Raw genomic sequence first — 18,429 nt, 5'->3', positions numbered from 1 at the left:
ATAACAGTAGCAACATTACAGTTATGAAGTAGCAATGAAAATAATTTTATGGTTGGGTCACATCATGAGGAACTGTATTTAAAGGGCCAGAAGGTTGAGAACCACTGCATTAGAGCTTTAGCAAGTATACTAAAGAACTGAAATAACACAAGTTCAAAGCCATTTAGTGCAGGGACACCCTACATTGCATCAGTAAGTTAATATAGTGCAATAGTTAACACTACTTAGGATAAATAGTTACATGTTAATGTTTTTCTTGATTTCAGAGAGAGGAAGGGAGAGGGTGAGAGGGATAGAAGCATCAAAAGAGAGAGAATCATTGATCGTCTCTCTCCTGCACGTCCCCCTACTGAAGATTTAGCCCACAACCCAAGCATGAGCCCAGACCAGGAATCAAACCAATGGCCTCTTGGTTCATGGGTCGATAATTTAGTGCTCCAAACCTAGTGGGTAAAACCTAGAAAATGCTGCCACTAAGTAAATGATGCTGGTGATCTCATAGGCTCTCAAATGTTTAAATGAGTGAATGTATTATTGTAGATGACTTGTCACTTTATGGTGTATTTAAATTGAAATATTTTTTTTTTGTTTAAATTTATGTTCCTTTTCTTTCAAATTGTACTTTATTTTGTTCTTCCTTGGCCTTTCTTAGATATCGTAGTAAAGTGTTATCCCGTTGGCTGGCTGGTTTACCATTGCAACTTGCTCATCTTGGCTCCCGAAACCCTGAACTCTCAACACAGCTTATTGATATCATCCAGACTGCTGCAGCACGAGCAAATAAAGAATTACTAAAAAGTTTACAAGCTACGGCTCTCCGAATCTATGGTAAGAGTTTGCTTAACTGTATAGGTGATCATTGGTACATCGTGATTTAGAAAAGAAGTTTCTAAGGGAAGCTCTTTAGGTTTGCCTTTCCTTTAAATTATTGTAGGTTACTTGTGCCATGATTAAATTACCCAAACAAAATCAACCATCACATAGTAAATTAATTTTCCTTTTTTTAAAAATATATATATTTCTTTATTGATTTCAGAGAGGAAGAGAGAAGGAGAGAGAGATAGAAACATCAATGATGAGAGAGAATCATTGGTGGGCTGCCTCCCGCAACACCCCACACTGGGGATAGAGCCGCAACCCAGGCATGTGCCCTTGGCCAGAATCGAACCCGGGACCCTTTAGTCCGCAGGCTGACGCCTATCCACTGAGCCAAGCTGGCTAGGGCTAATTTTTAACACTAAGTATTCTTTATTAGAATAGTTTTAGAAGGTTAATGGTTATAGGTGCTTCTTGCATTCTTAAATTGTTTTAAACCACCTGCTGTTCACAAATTTAAAACTGTCAAGTATTTTAAATTCCTTTGAAGCTTTGGTGGGAAATCTCTTATTTAATCACTAGAGGCCCGGTGCATGAAATTCGTGCACTGGGTGTGTGTGGGGGGGGAGTGTCCCTCAGCCCAGCCTGCCCCCTCTCACATACTGGGAGCCCTCAGGCGTTGACCCCCATCACCCTTCAATCGCAGGATCGGCCCCTTGCCCAGGCCTGACGCCTCTGACAGAGGCGTCAGGCCTGGGCAGGGGACCCTCATTTCCCCCCATCACTGGTTCTGCCCCCAGCCCAGGCCTGATGCCTCTGGCCCAGGCATCAGGCCTGGGCAGGGGACCCCCAGACCCCCAGACCCCTCCGATTGCTGGCTCTGCCCCTTGCCCAGGCCTGATGCCTCGGCCAGAGGCGTTGACCCCCATCACCCTCCGATCGCCTGATCGGCCCCTTGCCCAGGCCTGACGCCTCCGCCAGAGGTGTCATGCTTGGACAGGGGACCCCCATCTCCCCCCGATCACTGGCTCTGGCCCCCGCCCAGGCCTGAGGCCTCTGGCCCAGGAATCATGCCTGGGCAGGGGACCCCCATCTCCCTCTGATCGCTTGCTCCACCCCCCGCCCAAGCCTGATGCCTCTGACCCAGGCTTCAGGCCTGGGCAAGGGGACCATCATATCCCCCCAATCCCCAGCTCCGCCCCCACCCCCGCCCAGGCCTGATGCCTCCGCCAGAGGAGTTGACCCTCATCACCCTCTGATCACCAATCACCGGATCGGCCCCTTGACCAGGCCTGAGGCCTCCGGCAGAGGTGTTAGGCCTGGGCAGGGGACCCCCAGCTCCCCGCGGTTGCAGGCTCTGCCCCTGCCCTGGCCTAACGCCTCTGGCCTAGGCATCCGGCCCAGGCAGCGGGGACCTGCAGTGGCAGCGGGGGGCGCCGCGATCGTGGGCTTTGCTTTAGGCCCAGGCAAGGGACCCCTAGCTCCTGGGACTGCCAGCTTCGACCGTGCCCAGCTCCCATCGCTGGCTCCACCCCTACTTCCTGCTATCACTGGCCAGGGCGGCAAAGGCGCCTGATTCTCCGATCATGGCTGGGGGGCAGGGCAAAGGCGGCCCCAGGGCCGCCTTTGCCCTGCCCCCCAGCTCTTAGCTCCCCCCTGGGTTTCTGATCACTGTCAGTGGCAGGGGGCTTCTTCCTGCTTTCCCTTTCGCCTTCCTGCATTGTGCCTACATATGCAAATTAGCCGCCATCTTGTTGGCAGTTAACTGCCAATCTTAGTTGGCAGTTAATTTGTATATAGCCCTGATTAGCCAATGAAAACGGTATCGCCGTACGCCAATTACCATTTTTCTCTTTTATTAGTGTAGATAATGGATATCTTGTATGACTTCATACGTTATATTGATCCCTAGAACTGTTTCCTATTTTAGGCAAAATATCAATTAAAAGTATTCTGGGATATATATATATAAAAAAATAAATAAAGTTTACATTTGTTCTTGAGATGTAATTCACATACCATAAAATTTGCTATTTTATAATGTACGGTTCAGAAATTTTTAAAAAATACATTCCCAAGGTTGTGCAAACATCATCACTATCTAATTCTAGAATATTTTTATCACCTCCAAAAGAAACTACCCATTGGTAGACCCTTCGCATTCTCGCTTTTCCCAGCTCCTGACAAACACTAATCTGTATTTCTGTCTCTGGATTTGCCTATTCTGGACTTTTCTTATAAATAGAATTATGCAATATGGGGCCTTTTGAGTCTGGCTTCTTAGCGTGTTTTTAGGATTCATTCATGTTGAAGAAGCATATTTCAGTATTTTATTTCTTTATTGCTAAGTAGTATTGCATTTAATGGGTATGCCACTTATATTTATCCATTCATTAAGTGAAGGACATTTGGTTTCCACCTTTTGTGGGTATATTTTAAAATCTGTTTTCAGTACTGCTTATATGTAGGAGTGTGTGTGTGTGTGTGTGTGTGTGTGTGTATGTGTGTACGTGTACATGCACACACAAATAGGTCTTTTGCTTCAGGTTAGGTTTATACTGTAATTGTCACTGTTTAGCAAAAGTGCTTGTTTTTTACTCTTTTGCTTTGTATCCAGTCCCTTTACCCCCATGAAAGTTCTTAATTCAAACAAGACAAACTTGGATGTTATGAAATTATTGCAGTGTTAAACAAATGTATCTTTAAATGAATAATGGTTGTGTTCAGTGTTTTACTTTAGAAAATAGCTTAAGCAATCATGTTTTATGATGAAACTTTTTCATGTAATTGATATGTTGGAATTTAGCATAAGTAAAAATAATCAGTCTTTATTAATTTAATCTCTGCTATGTACATCTTTATAGTTGAATTTAATGTGTCCATCTGTCCCACTAGATCCACAAGAAGGCACTGTGGTGGTTCTCCCAGCAGAGTCTCAGCAGTGTTTGGTCCAGCTTATATATTTTCTACCCAGTCTACCTGCTGATTTGCTCTCTCAGTTAAGTCGTTGCTGTATTATGGGAAGACTCAGTTCAAGTTTGGCTGCCATGCTTATCGGGATACTGCACATGAGGTAACATGCTCAAGTGAGCTGTATTTTAAATGTATAATCTTTTCCCTCTAAACATTGCTACTACCTTCATTTGCTCTTAATGCAGCAATTAAAACTACATTGTTATTTTTAGATAAAGTTCACTAGAGTAAGACTGTTTCAAGTTGTTTAGTGATTTCTATAGCTAGATTGGAATAAGGGTTGAAATGATCAAAACCATGTAGTAAGGGTTTACAGTGCCACTCAGCCGGTGTTACTCAGTGGTTGAGTGTCGACCTATGAACCAGGAGGTCATGGCTCGATTTCCAGGGCACATGCCTGGGTTGTGGGCTTGATCTCCAGTAGGGGGCATGCAGGAGGCAGCTGGTCAGTGATTTTCTCTCATCACTGATGTTTCTATCTTTCCCTCTCCTTTCCACTCTGAAATCAATAAAAATATATTAAAAGACAAACAACTTAACAGTGGCATTAAGTACATTTAGATTGTTGTATAACCAGGACCACTATCTGTCTCCAGATTTTTTTCATCAACCTGAACTAAAACTCTGTGTCCATTATATAACTCCTCCACCCTATCCTCTCCCCACCACTGGTAACCACTATTCTATCTTGATCATTCTGATTATTCTGGTTACCTTATGTAAGGAATCATACAATATTTGTCCTTTTGTGTCTTGCATATTTCACTCAGCATAACTCTTCAAGGTTTATCCATGTGGTAGCATGTGTCAGAATTTCTTTCCTTTTTAAAGCTTAATGATACTCCTTTGTGCTTATACACTACATTTTGTTTATCTCTTCGTCTGTTGTTGGACATTGGTTGTTTCTACCTTTTGGCTATTGTGAATAATGCTGCTATAAACATTGGTGTATAGATATCTGTTTTAGTCCTTTTAATTCTATTGGCTATATACCCAGAAGTGTATTGCTGAATCATATGGTAATTGTTTCATTTTTCAAGAAACTGCCATGCTATTTTCCACAGTGGCATTAACATTTTACTCTGAAAGTTTTTAACTAATGTTTCATATTGTGTGTGTTCAAAGAAGCCTTAACCACCTCATGTTGGTATCATCAGGCATAGTATTTTAGGACTCAGAAATATTTATTACTGCTTGTGGCTCATGGTCAGGGTCTGATATGGTTTTAGGCAGAAAGAAATTGAAATTTAGGCCATAGATGTAAAGTTTAAAGACTAGTTTCCTTGTGGCTTTTTGTACAGATCCCCTATCCCAGTTGAACAGGAGTATCTCACTGTTTGGTAGACTACCTTTCTTTGCCAGGCTTTTCATACCAGTTTAGGACATATATTTGAATCCAGTTCTCCAGAGTTTGCTGCATAACTGATGATAATGTTTCCTTTTAGCAGAAGAGAGCTATTTGCAATATGTTGTTTATATGTGAATATTCAAGGTTTATTTCTTCTGTGTACATCTGCATTAGAGAGAGATTTGGTCTTACTTTTAAGTATTTTAAACATTAGTTTCTTGTGTGTTTTTTTTGTTAGAAATTTTAAAAACCCTACTCTTAGCCTAGTGTAAGCAATTATTTAATGCTAGGCCTTTAAAAAAATTAAGTGTGTTTTTAATTGTAATTAAGTGTATTTTTATTTATTTTGTGCTTATTGATTTCCAGTAGAGGGCACTCTGTTCCTTTGATATAACTAATGAAGGGTCTGTTTTAACATTCAGTTAAAACCACCTTTTGAACACTTCCCTTTGAAATTTATTCTCTTTAGGAGGAATATTGTTTTTATAAACATCAATTATGTTTAACTTTTGTCAAGAATGTTTTCAAAAGTCTTTTTGTGGAGATTTGTGGTGACTGCTGAAAATAAGTTAATTTACAGATAATGATAAAAGGGCTTAATAATAACTAAAAAGTTGATTGTCGTTAGAAGTCCACCAAATTAAAGTTTCCCTTTTAGTATTTGCACAATTTGTTAGTACACTTCTCTTTCTGTAGGTGTATTGTGCCCAAATGAATCTTTTAAAAAATAATCCAAAATTAAGACTTAAATTTTTTTAGGCCAATACCACTATCAATGTATGACTTTTCCTAGATTTAGAATAACAATAATGCGTAGTTTCTTTTAGTGTACACTGGGGGTGATTTCATATCTTTGTCTTTTTCTTCAAAACACCCCCTTCTGTCCTTGACCATGGCTATAACTAGCCAAGTTTTTCATGATCTGTTACCTGTAGTATTATAGTCTGGCTTCTCAGTCCCTTTATTTTGTACACTGTTGCCAGACGGATTTTCCTGAAATATTCCTTGAATCATTTCTGATATTTATCTGTTACCTTAGAGTTGCTGCCCCTACCTTTTCCCCCACATTTAGAGTTTTTTTGAGTTTGACTTTCCCTTCATACCGTTATACCGTGTTGTTCCACTGGACTTTGCTCAGTCAGATCCTCTCTGCCCCTAGTTTATTTGCAGCTGGATTGGAGAACATAAATGTTAGATAAAAATCTCTCAGAGAAAGGAGAGATTCTTGGACTAAGAAATTGGGCTTGTTTTAAGTAAAGTGAATATATGATCTGGTCTTGGAGGAGCAGTTCCAGTTTATTTCTTTTGTTCCAGCTTAATCAGCAATAGCATCCCTTTACTCTCAGACATGTTCTGGCTTGAACAGCATATATGGACATCATAGTCTTAAGGACAGTGTGATCTATTGTCATTTGTCCAAAGTAGATTCCTAAAAGGATGTGTACTCCTTTTAGCCACTGGATGGCACAATTGATTCCTAGTTTCATTGAGTTAAATACAGTTAACAGTAAAAAAAAAAATTAAGTGCTTCTGGTTGAGTTAGAAAGTCCTAATTTTGTCTGACATTTATTCAGATATCTATGATAAAATTTGTAGTCTTAGCTTATTGGATCTGACCATTCTCAGCCTTTTGCTAGATTCCTGGTTGACATTTGCTGTCTTCTTATCCTTACCTTGAAGAGAATTTTTAAAGGAGTCACTGGAAACTAAACTCATAGCAGGAACCAGATCATCCTCATTTAATGAGAAGCTGCTTTACATTTAGATATTCCCTTGAGTCCTCTTACAATACTTTCGCTACACTATTAAGCAGACCTAGTTACAGCTTTGCAAAGTATGGGAACTTGTAGTTAGATATCTTTGAGTGGCTTTAAATGTAAGTATTCTTCGCCTAATTAAGATACTTAGGTTTAGGTAGGAATCTGGAGCTTGTTTAAAGTAAGCAAGGTGAGACTTTATAAAAATCAGGTAGTAAATACATAGCAGCTGAAACTACTGAAAAAAACAAAACAAACTTAATCTTGGCTCCTTAGAGCAGGGGTCCTCAAACTACGGCCCGCGGGCCACATGCAAATACAAATACTGTATTTGTACCCGTTTTGTTTTTTTACTTCAAAATAAGATATGTGCAGTGTGCATAGGAATTTGTTCATAGTTTTTTTTTAAACTATAGTCTGGCCCTCCAACGGTCTGAGGAACAGTGAACTGGCCCCCTGTTTAAAAAGTTTGAGGACCCCTGCCTTAGAGTATGGCTTTCAAATGTGAAGAAATTTTCTAAGTTATACCATATACTCTGTGGGCCAATTATGCTTTTTAATGAGACTTTACATAAATATAAATGTTAAAAGTTGAAATTTCCATATCATGGTAGTTGAGCTCTTATATATAAAATTAATACATACTCTAGGTTTTGTTTAAGCTATTAAATTAGACTTGTTTTTAAAAAAGAAAAAAGTGGTTATATTCTGTGTTATTCTTGAGTCTTCAAGTTGGTCACTTCTGGTAATATTTCTTTCATTTTTTATTGTAGATCATCATTTTCTGGATGGAAATATTCAGTTAAAGACTGTTTGATGAGTGATGTGGATTATTTCAGCTTCTTATTTTCAACACTTACAGGTAACTACATTCACCTACCAAGTAAAGGAAAGAAAAATATCTAGTATGAAGATTATTCTAAAATTAACTGTTTAGAATATGTTTGGTTCTAAGTTTTGAGGATGATAAATAAGATGTCTCTTAGAATGAATTTTATTGATTAATAAATGGAAATCTTAGAAGGAGTATTTGTACCCTACATTGTCAGGCTCTTGAGGCAGGAAGATGCATGATTCATCTTTGCATCTCATACTACAAGTACCAAAATCTTGGGAAGTACTTGAATGTCATGATTGTTTTTTCACTTTCTTCTTAGTCTTATTTCTCAACTTTATTTTTTCAACATTATTCTTATCTTTGCAGTGAATTGGACATACATGACTCTTATTCAGATAGCCAGAGAAAACCCCATTGCATACTTTTAAAAATTGATGAACAGAATATCCATTTTAAACATGTTCAAATGTTCAACTTGATAGGAAGAACATCAGATTTTGATTAGCTGTTTTCTACATTCCATTTGCCCTCAAAGTAAAATTGGTAAAATGAATATGGAAATGTCATAAGTTAGATGTGTGAGTGTTACTATTGTTTAAATGATTGTACTCATTCAGCATTTCAGTTTTATACTTGGGTGATGATGAGATTCTTTGAATTTTTTTGAAGACTTGTGATTAGGAGACATATAATTAATATGTTATCAGAATCCAAAGAGAAGTTGATAGGTTCTGGAAATGAGCTGAATCTTGCAAGATAAATCCTTTATAATAAAAACTATAAATCCTATATAATAAAAGCCTAATATGCTATGTCTGATCGTCGTTCAACCAATCAAAGCATAATATGCTAATGATATGCTAAGACCGCTCAACTGCTTGTTCTGATGTGCACTGACCACCAGGGGGTAGATGCTCCGACTGGTAGGTTAGCTTGCTGCTGAGGTCCAGCCGATCGGGACTGAGCGAGATGGACTGGACATGCCTTGGAGCCTTCCCTCAGTCCCTCCCAGGCTGGCCAATCTCCCACATCCCTCCCCGGCTCTGATTATGCAATGGTGGGGTCCCTCGGCCTGGCCTTGTGCCCTCTTGCAATCTGGGCTGAGACCCCCCCCACCCCCCCAGTGTATGAATTTTGTGCACCAGGCCTCTAGTTTTATATAAAAGATAAATGTAGACTCCTACGTGTTTACTTGATAGTTTGGATGTACACATTTGAGATGGAGGTGGGGTCTTTATGTTTTAGGAGTAGTACCTGCCAAAAGGTTTAATGGTATTTGAAAGCTCATTATGAGCCAGTAATGGGATGTAGTTATGAAACCAGATGCTGCTGCTTTAGGCTGTGTTCATGGAAATATAGTGATAGGAACATCAAAGCAGAAAGCTAGGGTCAGACTGACTACATTGTTGGTATTCTGATCATCGTGAGAGCTCTCTCTCAGGAGGGATTTTTGGATAGGTCAGGCCAAGTGTAATAGGGGTGGTAAGAGAATGAGATAGTAGTTTGAATGGACTATTACAAGAGAATACAGAGTTTGGTATAGTATGGAATATATTCTTTTATTTGTTCATTTGCTTTTTTAAACCTACCATTATTTGGAAAGGTTGCCTTTTACTTTTTTTAGGTAAATGTCATGAAGCCCTTTATATAAGGGGGAAAGCCTATTTCTTGCTACATTATAGATTGGGTCAGAGTACACATTTGTGTACATAATTATATGAATTTTACTGCCTCCATTACCAGCTGTTCTTTTTTTTTTAATATTTTGTTGATTTTTTTATAGAGAGGAAGGGAGAAGGATAGAGAGTTAGAAACATCGATGAGAGAGAAACATGGATCAGCTGCCTCCTGCACACCCCCAACTGGGGATGTGCCCACAACCAAGGTACATGCCCTTGACAGGAATCGAACCAGGGACCCTTCAGTCCACAGGCCGACGCTCTATCCACTGAGCCAAACCTAAGGTTAGGGCCAGCTGTTCATCTTTTAAAATATTATATGAAATGCAGAAATTTGGAGGCAACAAGGTAGCTTAAAGAAGACTTTGTCTTAAAGATACATGCCATGTATCTCTGTTTTTTAAAAAATATGACCCATGTCCCTTGCTTTGTGAAATATTTTTTTAATTTGACTTTCTTTGTACCCAAATTAGGGTTTTCAAAAGAGGAGTTGACTTGGCTTCAGAGCCTTCGAGGAGTTCCTCATGTCATCCAGACACAGCTCTCCCCTGTGCTGCTTTACCTTACAGACTTGGAGCAATTTTTACACCATTGGGATGTAACAGAGGTAATAGTGCATTTATAAAGAAATTTCTAGCTATTAAAATTCAGTAGTGTGCTAGTATATTAGGATTGCCTTGTATGAGATATTCTTAGAGATATAAAGTAGTATGAGACATGATCCATGTTCTGAAAGTGTTTATGATCTTGGCCAGGAGTGTTTTTTCATTATGGGTTATGCCACTAGAATAAAATAAAATAAATTAGCTATTTGAATAATACTGATTTATTTCCTTTTATCTAGCACAGGACAGATAGGATAGGTACATCTATGAAAAAGAGGCAAGGCTTCATAGAAAAGGAAGAATTTAACTTAAGTATTGAAGGATGAGTAAGACTTATATAGCATTTGGTGTCCTTGAAGGTGGCTTTTTTTAAACAACAAAAATTGAGCAGTTCCTTTGGTTTTAAGTTAATCTAATATTATTAAAGTTAAATTTTAAACCCTGATTCTTCCTCAAAGTTCAACTTATAAATCTTACTTTTTAGAAAAATGTAGTCAACTTAAGCATTTATTTTAAAAGGGGACTTTGATTATATTTTCTTTCTTTTAAAACAGTTAAAATTTTAAACTGTTTAAATAACTGTTAGTACAGTCACTATTTGTCAAGTAGTTCAGTTTTCTGACAAACCTTCTCACACATGTTAAAGTAAATCTTAAATATCTGAACTTAAATGTGATAAATCTTAATACCTTAGGTTTCACTATTGATAGTGAAATTCGCATTAAAATGATTAGTTTAAATTAATTACTGACATGATTTAAATTAGAATTATAAAGCTGATCTTTTACCCTAATAGGCAAAATTGTCTTGCATGTAATAGATATGTAAATTAAACTAAAACAACATAAACATTAATACATAGGATTTGATTCTCTAAAACATTTCTATATCAACTAGTTTTTTTTATTTCTTTGTTTTCTTTCCTTGCATTAAAAGATACTTGAATGCAAGTATGAATGCAATTATGTCATCCCCAAATGATTTTGGTTTCAACCTTTCATGCAACTTCTGAGGTTATCACTTCTCTGCTGGTTCATTTTACTTGAATGATTAAGAAGGTCTCTGACCAGGACACTGACTATATTCTTTTCTAATAACTCCTCATTGCCACGACAAGTCTATTTTTTTATCTCTTTGTTAATGTTCAATAATTTACTTCTGTTTTATGTACCAGTTGATTTTATTCAGCTGATCTGTTTACTTCTTTCATTATGATCTGAATACTCTTCATGTCCTCCCCATATCTTACGGCTATACTTTTTGTAGATATATGAAGGGATGTCTCTCATGGTTTTGAATCTGATCACGATACTTTGGACATGCCAATGATATGTCTCTTCTCTTTATTACCCTAGTGCCTGGTACTGTGTTTATATGTAGGTTCTCCAAAAATATTGGATTTTAAAAAGTGAGAAGAATTGGGTAACCAACCTCATTATTTAATATCTAAACTTTTTTCTTGATAAATGAAGAGAGCTACGAAAGGTAGACTGAAGTTAGGGCCTTCAATATTAGATTGGGGAGTTTGGGTTTGCCAACATTAGTAAGAGTAGCTGTTTTAAGGGACATTGGAGAAGGCATTATATGGGTATTAGTGAGCCCAGATTGCTGGCATAGATTTGCCAATGACTAGCTTGGTAACCTGGACAACTCATATAACCTTTATCTGATAATTTAAATTCTTATAAGCACATAATTTGTGTAAAGCCAAGACACAATTGTCATGAAAATGTGATCAGTTATATTTCTGAAGTGTACCTTTGACAAGGAGGGCATGTATTAAACTTCAAGGTTGCTGTCTCCGAAATATTAAGTAGTAAATTAGGAAAAATCAGAAAGTCTAATTTTTGGTTTTGAAGTTCTTAAGCAAAGAATTCTTTATTATTTTTTTAAATCTTTATTGTTGAAAGTATGAAAATATTACATATTCCCCATATTTTCCCTATTGACCCCGTCTAGCCTGTCCCCATCCCACCCCAGGCCTTCACCACACCATTGTCTGTATCTGTGGATTATGCACATACCAGAGGCCCAATGGATGAATTTGTACATGGGTGGGGCCCAACGGGCGGGCCAGTAGTGGGGAGGGGCCACAGGCAGTTGGCAGCTGGCCACCCCCAATCAGGTGTTGAGGGCTGATCAGGGGGCAGGGGACAGTCGGGGCCCAGATCAGGCTGGTTGGCTGCCTCTGTGTGTCATAGCCACTGGTTCTGGTTGTTCTGCCATTCTGGTCGCTGGGCTTTTATATATATACTAGAGGCCCGGTGCACAAAAATTTGTGCACTCGGGAGGAAGGGGGGGTCTCAGCCCAGCCTGTGCCCTCTCGCAGTCTGGGACCCCTCGGGAGATAACGACCTGCTGGCTTAGGCCTGCTCCCAGGTGGCAGAGGGCAGGCCCAATCCCTAGGTACAGCCCCTGGTCGGGTTCAGAGCAGGGCCGATTGGGGAGTTGGGGCGCTGCCCCCTGTCATGCACAGAGCAGAGCGGATCAGGGGGTTGGGGCGCTGCACCCTGTCACACACAGAGCCGCAGGGCGACCAGGGGGTTGAGGAGCTCCCCGCTATCAGGCACAGAGCAGGGCTGATCCGGGGGTTTGGGCGCTGCCCCGTCACACTGATCCCGGTGCCGGGAGGCCTTGCGGCTCCACTGATCCCAGTGCTGGGAGGCATATTACCCTTTTACTATATAGGATAGAGGCCTGGTGCGTGGGTGGGGGCCGGCTGGTTTGCCCTGAAGGGTGTCCTGGATCAGGGTGGAGGTCACCACTGGGGTGCCTGGCCAGCCTGGGTGAGGGGATGATGGCTGTTTACAGCTGGTCACACACCCTTCAGGGTGGGGTTCCCCACTGGGGTGCCTGGCCAGTCTGGGTGAGGGGCTGAGGTCTGTTTTCAGGCTGGTGGGTGACTGAAGCTCCCAACAGCTCCTTTTTTTCTTTTTTTTAAAATTCTGGGCCAGCTTTAGCTCTGAGGCTCCAGCTCTTAGGCCTCCGCTGCTGAAAGCAGGTTTCTGGCCTTTGTTTACCTTCTGTATTTGAAACAACGTTGTGATCCTGCTGGCTGAAGCCCGGCGACTAAAGCAGGTTTCTGGGGTTTTGTTTAGCTTCTATATTTGTAACATAGTTGCTTAAAGTTGCAGCTCAGAGGCTGGCAGCGGCAGGCGGGAAATGGCAGGCGGGGAACATTGGAGTCCTCCATCACTGAAGCAGGCAAGCCTCATGTTCGCTTCCAGCTGCCTGGCTGCCGGCCGCCATCTTGGCTGGCAGTTAATTTGCATATCGCCCTGATTAGCCAACGGGAAGAGTAGCAGTAGTACGCTAATTACCATGTTTCTCTTTTATTAGATAGGATACTAGAGGCCCAGTGCACGAAATTCATGCATGGGTAAGGGTCCCTAGGCCTGGCTGGCAGTCAGGGCCAATCGGGGTCTTCCAGCTGCTGGCCAGGGCCTTCCTTCCCTTGGCTGCTGGTCGGGGCCTTCCTTCATTCTGCGCCAACCCTGGTGGTCAGTGCACATCATAGTGCGCAGTCGAACTCCCAGTTGGTGGAACTCCCGAGGGGACAATTTGCATATTAGCATTTTATTATATAGGATAGATATGCATACAGGTTCTTTGGTTGAACTTGTCCCTCCCTCCCTCTCACCTACTCAACCACCTCCCTCTGAGATTCCTGTCTGTTCCATGCTCTATGTTTCTGGATCTATTTTGTTCATCAGTTTATTTTTTATTGATTTCAGAGAGGAAGGGAGAGGGAGAGAGAAAAATCAATGATGAGAATCATTGATCGGCTGTCTCCTGCACACCCCCCCATAGGGGATTGAGCCTGCAACCAGACATGTGCCCCCGACTGGAATCGAACCCAGGACTCTTCAATCCGCAGGCCAATGCTCTATCCACTGAACCAAACCAGCTAGGGCCATCAGTTTATTCTGTTCATGAGTGCGATTATGTGATCTCTGACTGGCTTATTTTGCTTAGCATAATACTGTCCAGGTCCCTCCATGCTGTTTCAAAGGGTAAGAGATCTTTTTTACTGCTGCATAGTATTCATTCCATGGTATAGATGTACCACAACTTTTTTATCCAATCATCTACTGTTGTGCACCTGGCCTGTTTCCAGATCTTAGCTATTATAAATAGTGCTGCTAAAAACATAGGTGTGCATATGTTCTTTCTGATTGTTGTTTCAGGCTTTTTAGGGTATATTCCTAGAAGTAGGATTACTGGGTCAAATGGAAATTTCATTTTTAATTTTTTGAGGAAATTCCACACTGATTTCCTTAGTGGTTGTACCAATCTGCATTCCAACCAGCATTCCCATTACTAGGGTTCCTTTTTGTCCACATCCTCGCCAGCACTTGTTTGTTGATTTATTGATGACAGCCATTCTGACAGGTGTGGGGTGGTACCTCATTGTCGTTTTAATTTGCATCTCTCTGATGATTAGTAACATTGAGCATTTTTTTTTTATGTCTCTTGGCCATTTGTCTTCTTTGGATAAGTGTCTAGGTTTTCTGCCCAATTTTCTATTGGGTTGTTTTCCTTTTGTTGATTTGTATGAGTACTCTACATATTTTGCTTATGTGAAGATTTCAATTTTCTTTTGGATACATTTTGCTATTATTTAAATTGCCCTTTCCTGTGAAAGTACATACTAGAATTACACATAGTTTTGACACCCTTAGTGTTAAAAACTTAGTTTTCTAATTACATCATTTGAACAAGTTATTAGTTGGTAGAGTGGTATTTCTTAGTTGTAGTTTTATCTGCCTTGGCTGAAGTGATTTTTTTTTAAACACATTTTAAAGATTTTCCTTTAATCACTTTTTTCAGCAGTTTGTACCATGGTGCTATTTTCTGTGTGTTTTTCTTAGCTTGATGTTTACTGTTTGGAAAAAATGTCAACCATTATTTCTTAAACATGTTTTCGTCCCCTTCTGGACTCCAATTTACATTGTATTAGATGAATTGATGTTATCCTGTAGGCCTTTTTTTCCTGTCTGTTTCAGAAAGTGTGCTGTGTCTTCCAGTTCACTGATTTTTCCCCCTGCAATATCTAATCTGCTCTTAAATTCAATCAAAGATTTTTTTAAAAAATTGAGACTATTTTTTAGAGCAGTTTTAGGTTCACAGCAAAGGTGGAGGGAACAGATATTTCCTATCTGCTCCCCACACACATGCATTGTCTCCTCCATTATTAGCATCCCCTGCCAGAGTGGTAACATTTGTTACAGTTAATGAGTTTACATTGATACAGTCACCCTAAGTCCATAGTTCACATTACTATTCACTGTTGTACATTCTTTGGCTATGGACAAAATGTATAAGGACGTGTGTCTATCATGATATAATACAGAGTATTTTCACTGTCCTTAAATCCTCTGTGCTCTGCCTATTCTTCACCCACTCCCTGGCAACCAGAGATCTTTTTATTGTCTCTGTAGTTTTGCCTTTTCCAGAATGTCATATATTTGGAACCAGATAGCACATAGCCTTTTTAGAATTGTATTCTTTCACTTAGTAATATTGAAGTCCCTTCATTTTTTTCTTGGCTTCATGTAGCTCATTTCTTTGTAGTGCTGAATAACATTCCATTGTCTGGATATACCAGATTTTAATCCATTCACCTGTGGGACATCTTGGTTGCTTCTAGATTTTGGCAGTTATGGATAAAGCTGCTATAAACATGCATTTGTAGGTTTTAGTGTGGACATAAATTTTCAACTCTTCTGTTTGTAATCCATCTCCTTTTGGTGCCATCCCTGTCCCATTTGGGCCATCTTTCTCACCCCAATTGAACTCCAACTCTCTTGACAGTCTGCCTCTATTCATGGATAGCCTGCTCTGTCTGGGCCACTGCAGTTCTTCCACCCACTCCATGCTGATGGTTACCCCGTCCAATGGCTTTAGATCTGAATTGTTCAGGAAGGAAAGCGGAGGCAGAAGAGAAGGATTAAGTTGCCATTTACTATTGAATAGGCCTTTGCAACCTGATTTACCTTTTGACAATGAAAATATTCACTGTGCTCATTTTGAAGTAGAAAGATGGCATTGGAAGTGTGTTGTTCATGTTGTTACTTACAGGTATAAAAGATAAAAAATTGCCACTTGAAAACTCTTGAGTGGTCTCAATCTATTAGCAGTTTTAGAGAGAAGTAATGCGTAGAACTATTGGTTTTTAAAGGGTGATTGACATTTCTCTTGAATGTAGTGAGATTAATCCTCTTCCTGGAGTGATGTTTTTCTTTCCACCAGTCTCATCTCTGTCTCTCCTTGTGGTTTTTCTACATGTTTCATTGTTGGCACTATATTCATCAGCTTTTGGGGTTTGTCACAATGCCTCAGAACTCATTGCTGTCCTCTCTGCTTATTTCTCATGCCCTTCATATTTTTCTTTTCCTATCAACTGTTGTCTTTTACCTTTGGAGAAAAGGAGGCAGTGTTATAATTAATTTAAATGGGGTATTAATATCTGGATCATAAGTGTTTTTGTATGATGTTTTTCCACCAAATGGAGAAAAGGCTTTTGTCAGTCTTTCGTTGAAATCATTCAGTTCTCTTTTTATTATAGCATTTAACAGAAATATAATCTCTATCTTGGTAAATTATAAGCTACTTCAGGGCTGTGAGAGAGAAGTTTCTTATTCTTTCATTCTTGTGCATGGCACCTAAAAGGACTAACTCAGCACTCAGTAAATGTTTAATAAAATGAATTATTTGGAAAATTAGTCCATATATGAGGCTTGTTTGACCTTTGACATTTGCATCTTCAGAGTCAGAGTCATTTTTTGTTAAGTTTCCCATTAATATGTGGAGCAAGTAGGTTAAAAAAATCGGTTTAACTTGTTTCTGACCTAAAATGTCCTAATCTGGTTACTGGTTTTCTTCTTTTCTGACAGACAGTTTGTCACAGTCTGTTGGTTATCCCTGCCCGAAGCCAGAGCTTTGACATCGTGCAAAGTGCCATCAGTAAGCATTTGGTAAATATACTTTTAAACTTTTTCTTCTGTTACATAGAAAAGCATATAGATTCATTGATTAAGATTAGGTTTATCATAGCCTAGGAGAGAGTGAGAATCCGGAATCCTAAACTCAGTAACCTCTCACACTCTGATGCTATGGCGAGAACTGAGAAATCTTGCTGTTTTTCCTGACTGTTGTTGCTAATTAATTTTTGAACTTGGGAAAATTGCCTGATACCAGGACCTTACTTTCTATTTCTACATCTGCGCAATAAAAGACCTTAAATTATGCCTCAGGTCCTTCTGACTTGTAATGCTCTAACATGTGCCTGATGTTAGTGTATTGAGAATAAAGTATCCAGACTGGGATCTAATTTCCACCCAGAACATTTGGGGTCTAAAGCAAGCATATCAAACTCGTGGCCGACGGGCCGCATGTTTGACATGCTTGGTCACAGCAGTTCTCAACCTGTAGGTCGCGATCCCTTTGGCGGTCGAACAACCCTTTCACCGGGGTCGCCTCAGACCATCCTGCATATCAGATATTTACATTAATATTCATAACAGTAGCAACATTACAGTTATGAAGTAGCAACAAAAATAATTTTATGGTTGGGTCACAACATGAGGAACTGTATTTAAAGGGCCAGAAGGTTGAGAACCACTAAGTATAGGGAAGTCACCTAACTGGCTCAAGGCCTGGTCACTGGAGGCAGTGAGCTCAGCCATGAGACTTATCTTCTGGCCAATGAGTGTCTCTTGTTCCCATTGGTATTAAATTCACATTAGATATGCTTGGGTTTTGCTTTCAATTTCCTAGAACATTTACACTTTGAATTTCGGCTTTTTATTATAAGAATGTATTATAGTACAAGGGAGAGATCTGAAATTTTATCTTCCAGAGACTTTGTTTGCATAATTTTATAGGCACATCCACACCTCCTTCTTTAAATGTTATTTCCCTTGAGTTGGAAGAATACTGTTTTGTATTCTCATTACTGTTTTTCTGCCTGCTATCAACTTTTAATCCTTATCCCTTTTGTCTCCAAAGATCCCCCACCTTGTGTTTTTTAAACCTCTGGTCCAGAAATGTATGCCCTCCTTTGACTAATTCATTATCCTCGTAAAAGCTCAACATACAAGTCAGTCTAGGCCAGTATTTTCAGACAGCTTGATGGAAAGGTTAAGACTTCAGAGCCTGTAAACTTTTTTAAATGATCATCCAACGGTAGTTTCTAGGAGATTTAAACTATGTATATATATAGTTACAAGTTAGAGCCCACCTTACAGTTTATAAGTAGAATCCAGATTAATTAGGATTCCATGATCTTTACCGGGGGTTCGGGGCAGTGTAGCTACTGAGTGTTAAGTAGTAGTTTCTTGATTCCGTTACTTAGTGATGCCTGAATGACTAGCTAAATCAAAGGACAGGGGAAGGGTAATTGCAAAATGAG

At 39.8% G+C, this 18,429-nt stretch overlaps 1 protein-coding gene across 1 annotated transcript in view; it reads left to right on the top strand.

Moving 5' to 3' along the window:
* TEX10 (testis expressed 10) overlaps nucleotides 1–18,429 on the top strand; it is a 34,810-nt gene that overhangs the window by 12,993 nt on the left and 3,388 nt on the right. Inside the window, exons 8-12 of the mRNA XM_081103572.1 lie at nucleotides 653–828; nucleotides 3,712–3,889; nucleotides 7,668–7,756; nucleotides 9,885–10,018; nucleotides 16,913–16,993. Of these exons, the coding sequence (XP_080959698.1) occupies nucleotides 653–828; nucleotides 3,712–3,889; nucleotides 7,668–7,756; nucleotides 9,885–10,018; nucleotides 16,913–16,993 (658 nt within the window). The remainder of the gene's footprint in view (nucleotides 1–652; nucleotides 829–3,711; nucleotides 3,890–7,667; nucleotides 7,757–9,884; nucleotides 10,019–16,912; nucleotides 16,994–18,429) is intronic.

Source organism: Myotis nattereri (assembly GCF_964212035.1).
Source record: "Myotis nattereri genome assembly, chromosome: 12".
NCBI lineage: Eukaryota > Metazoa > Chordata > Mammalia > Chiroptera > Vespertilionidae > Myotis > Myotis nattereri.
This window is presented reverse-complemented; position numbering and strand designations above follow the sequence as displayed.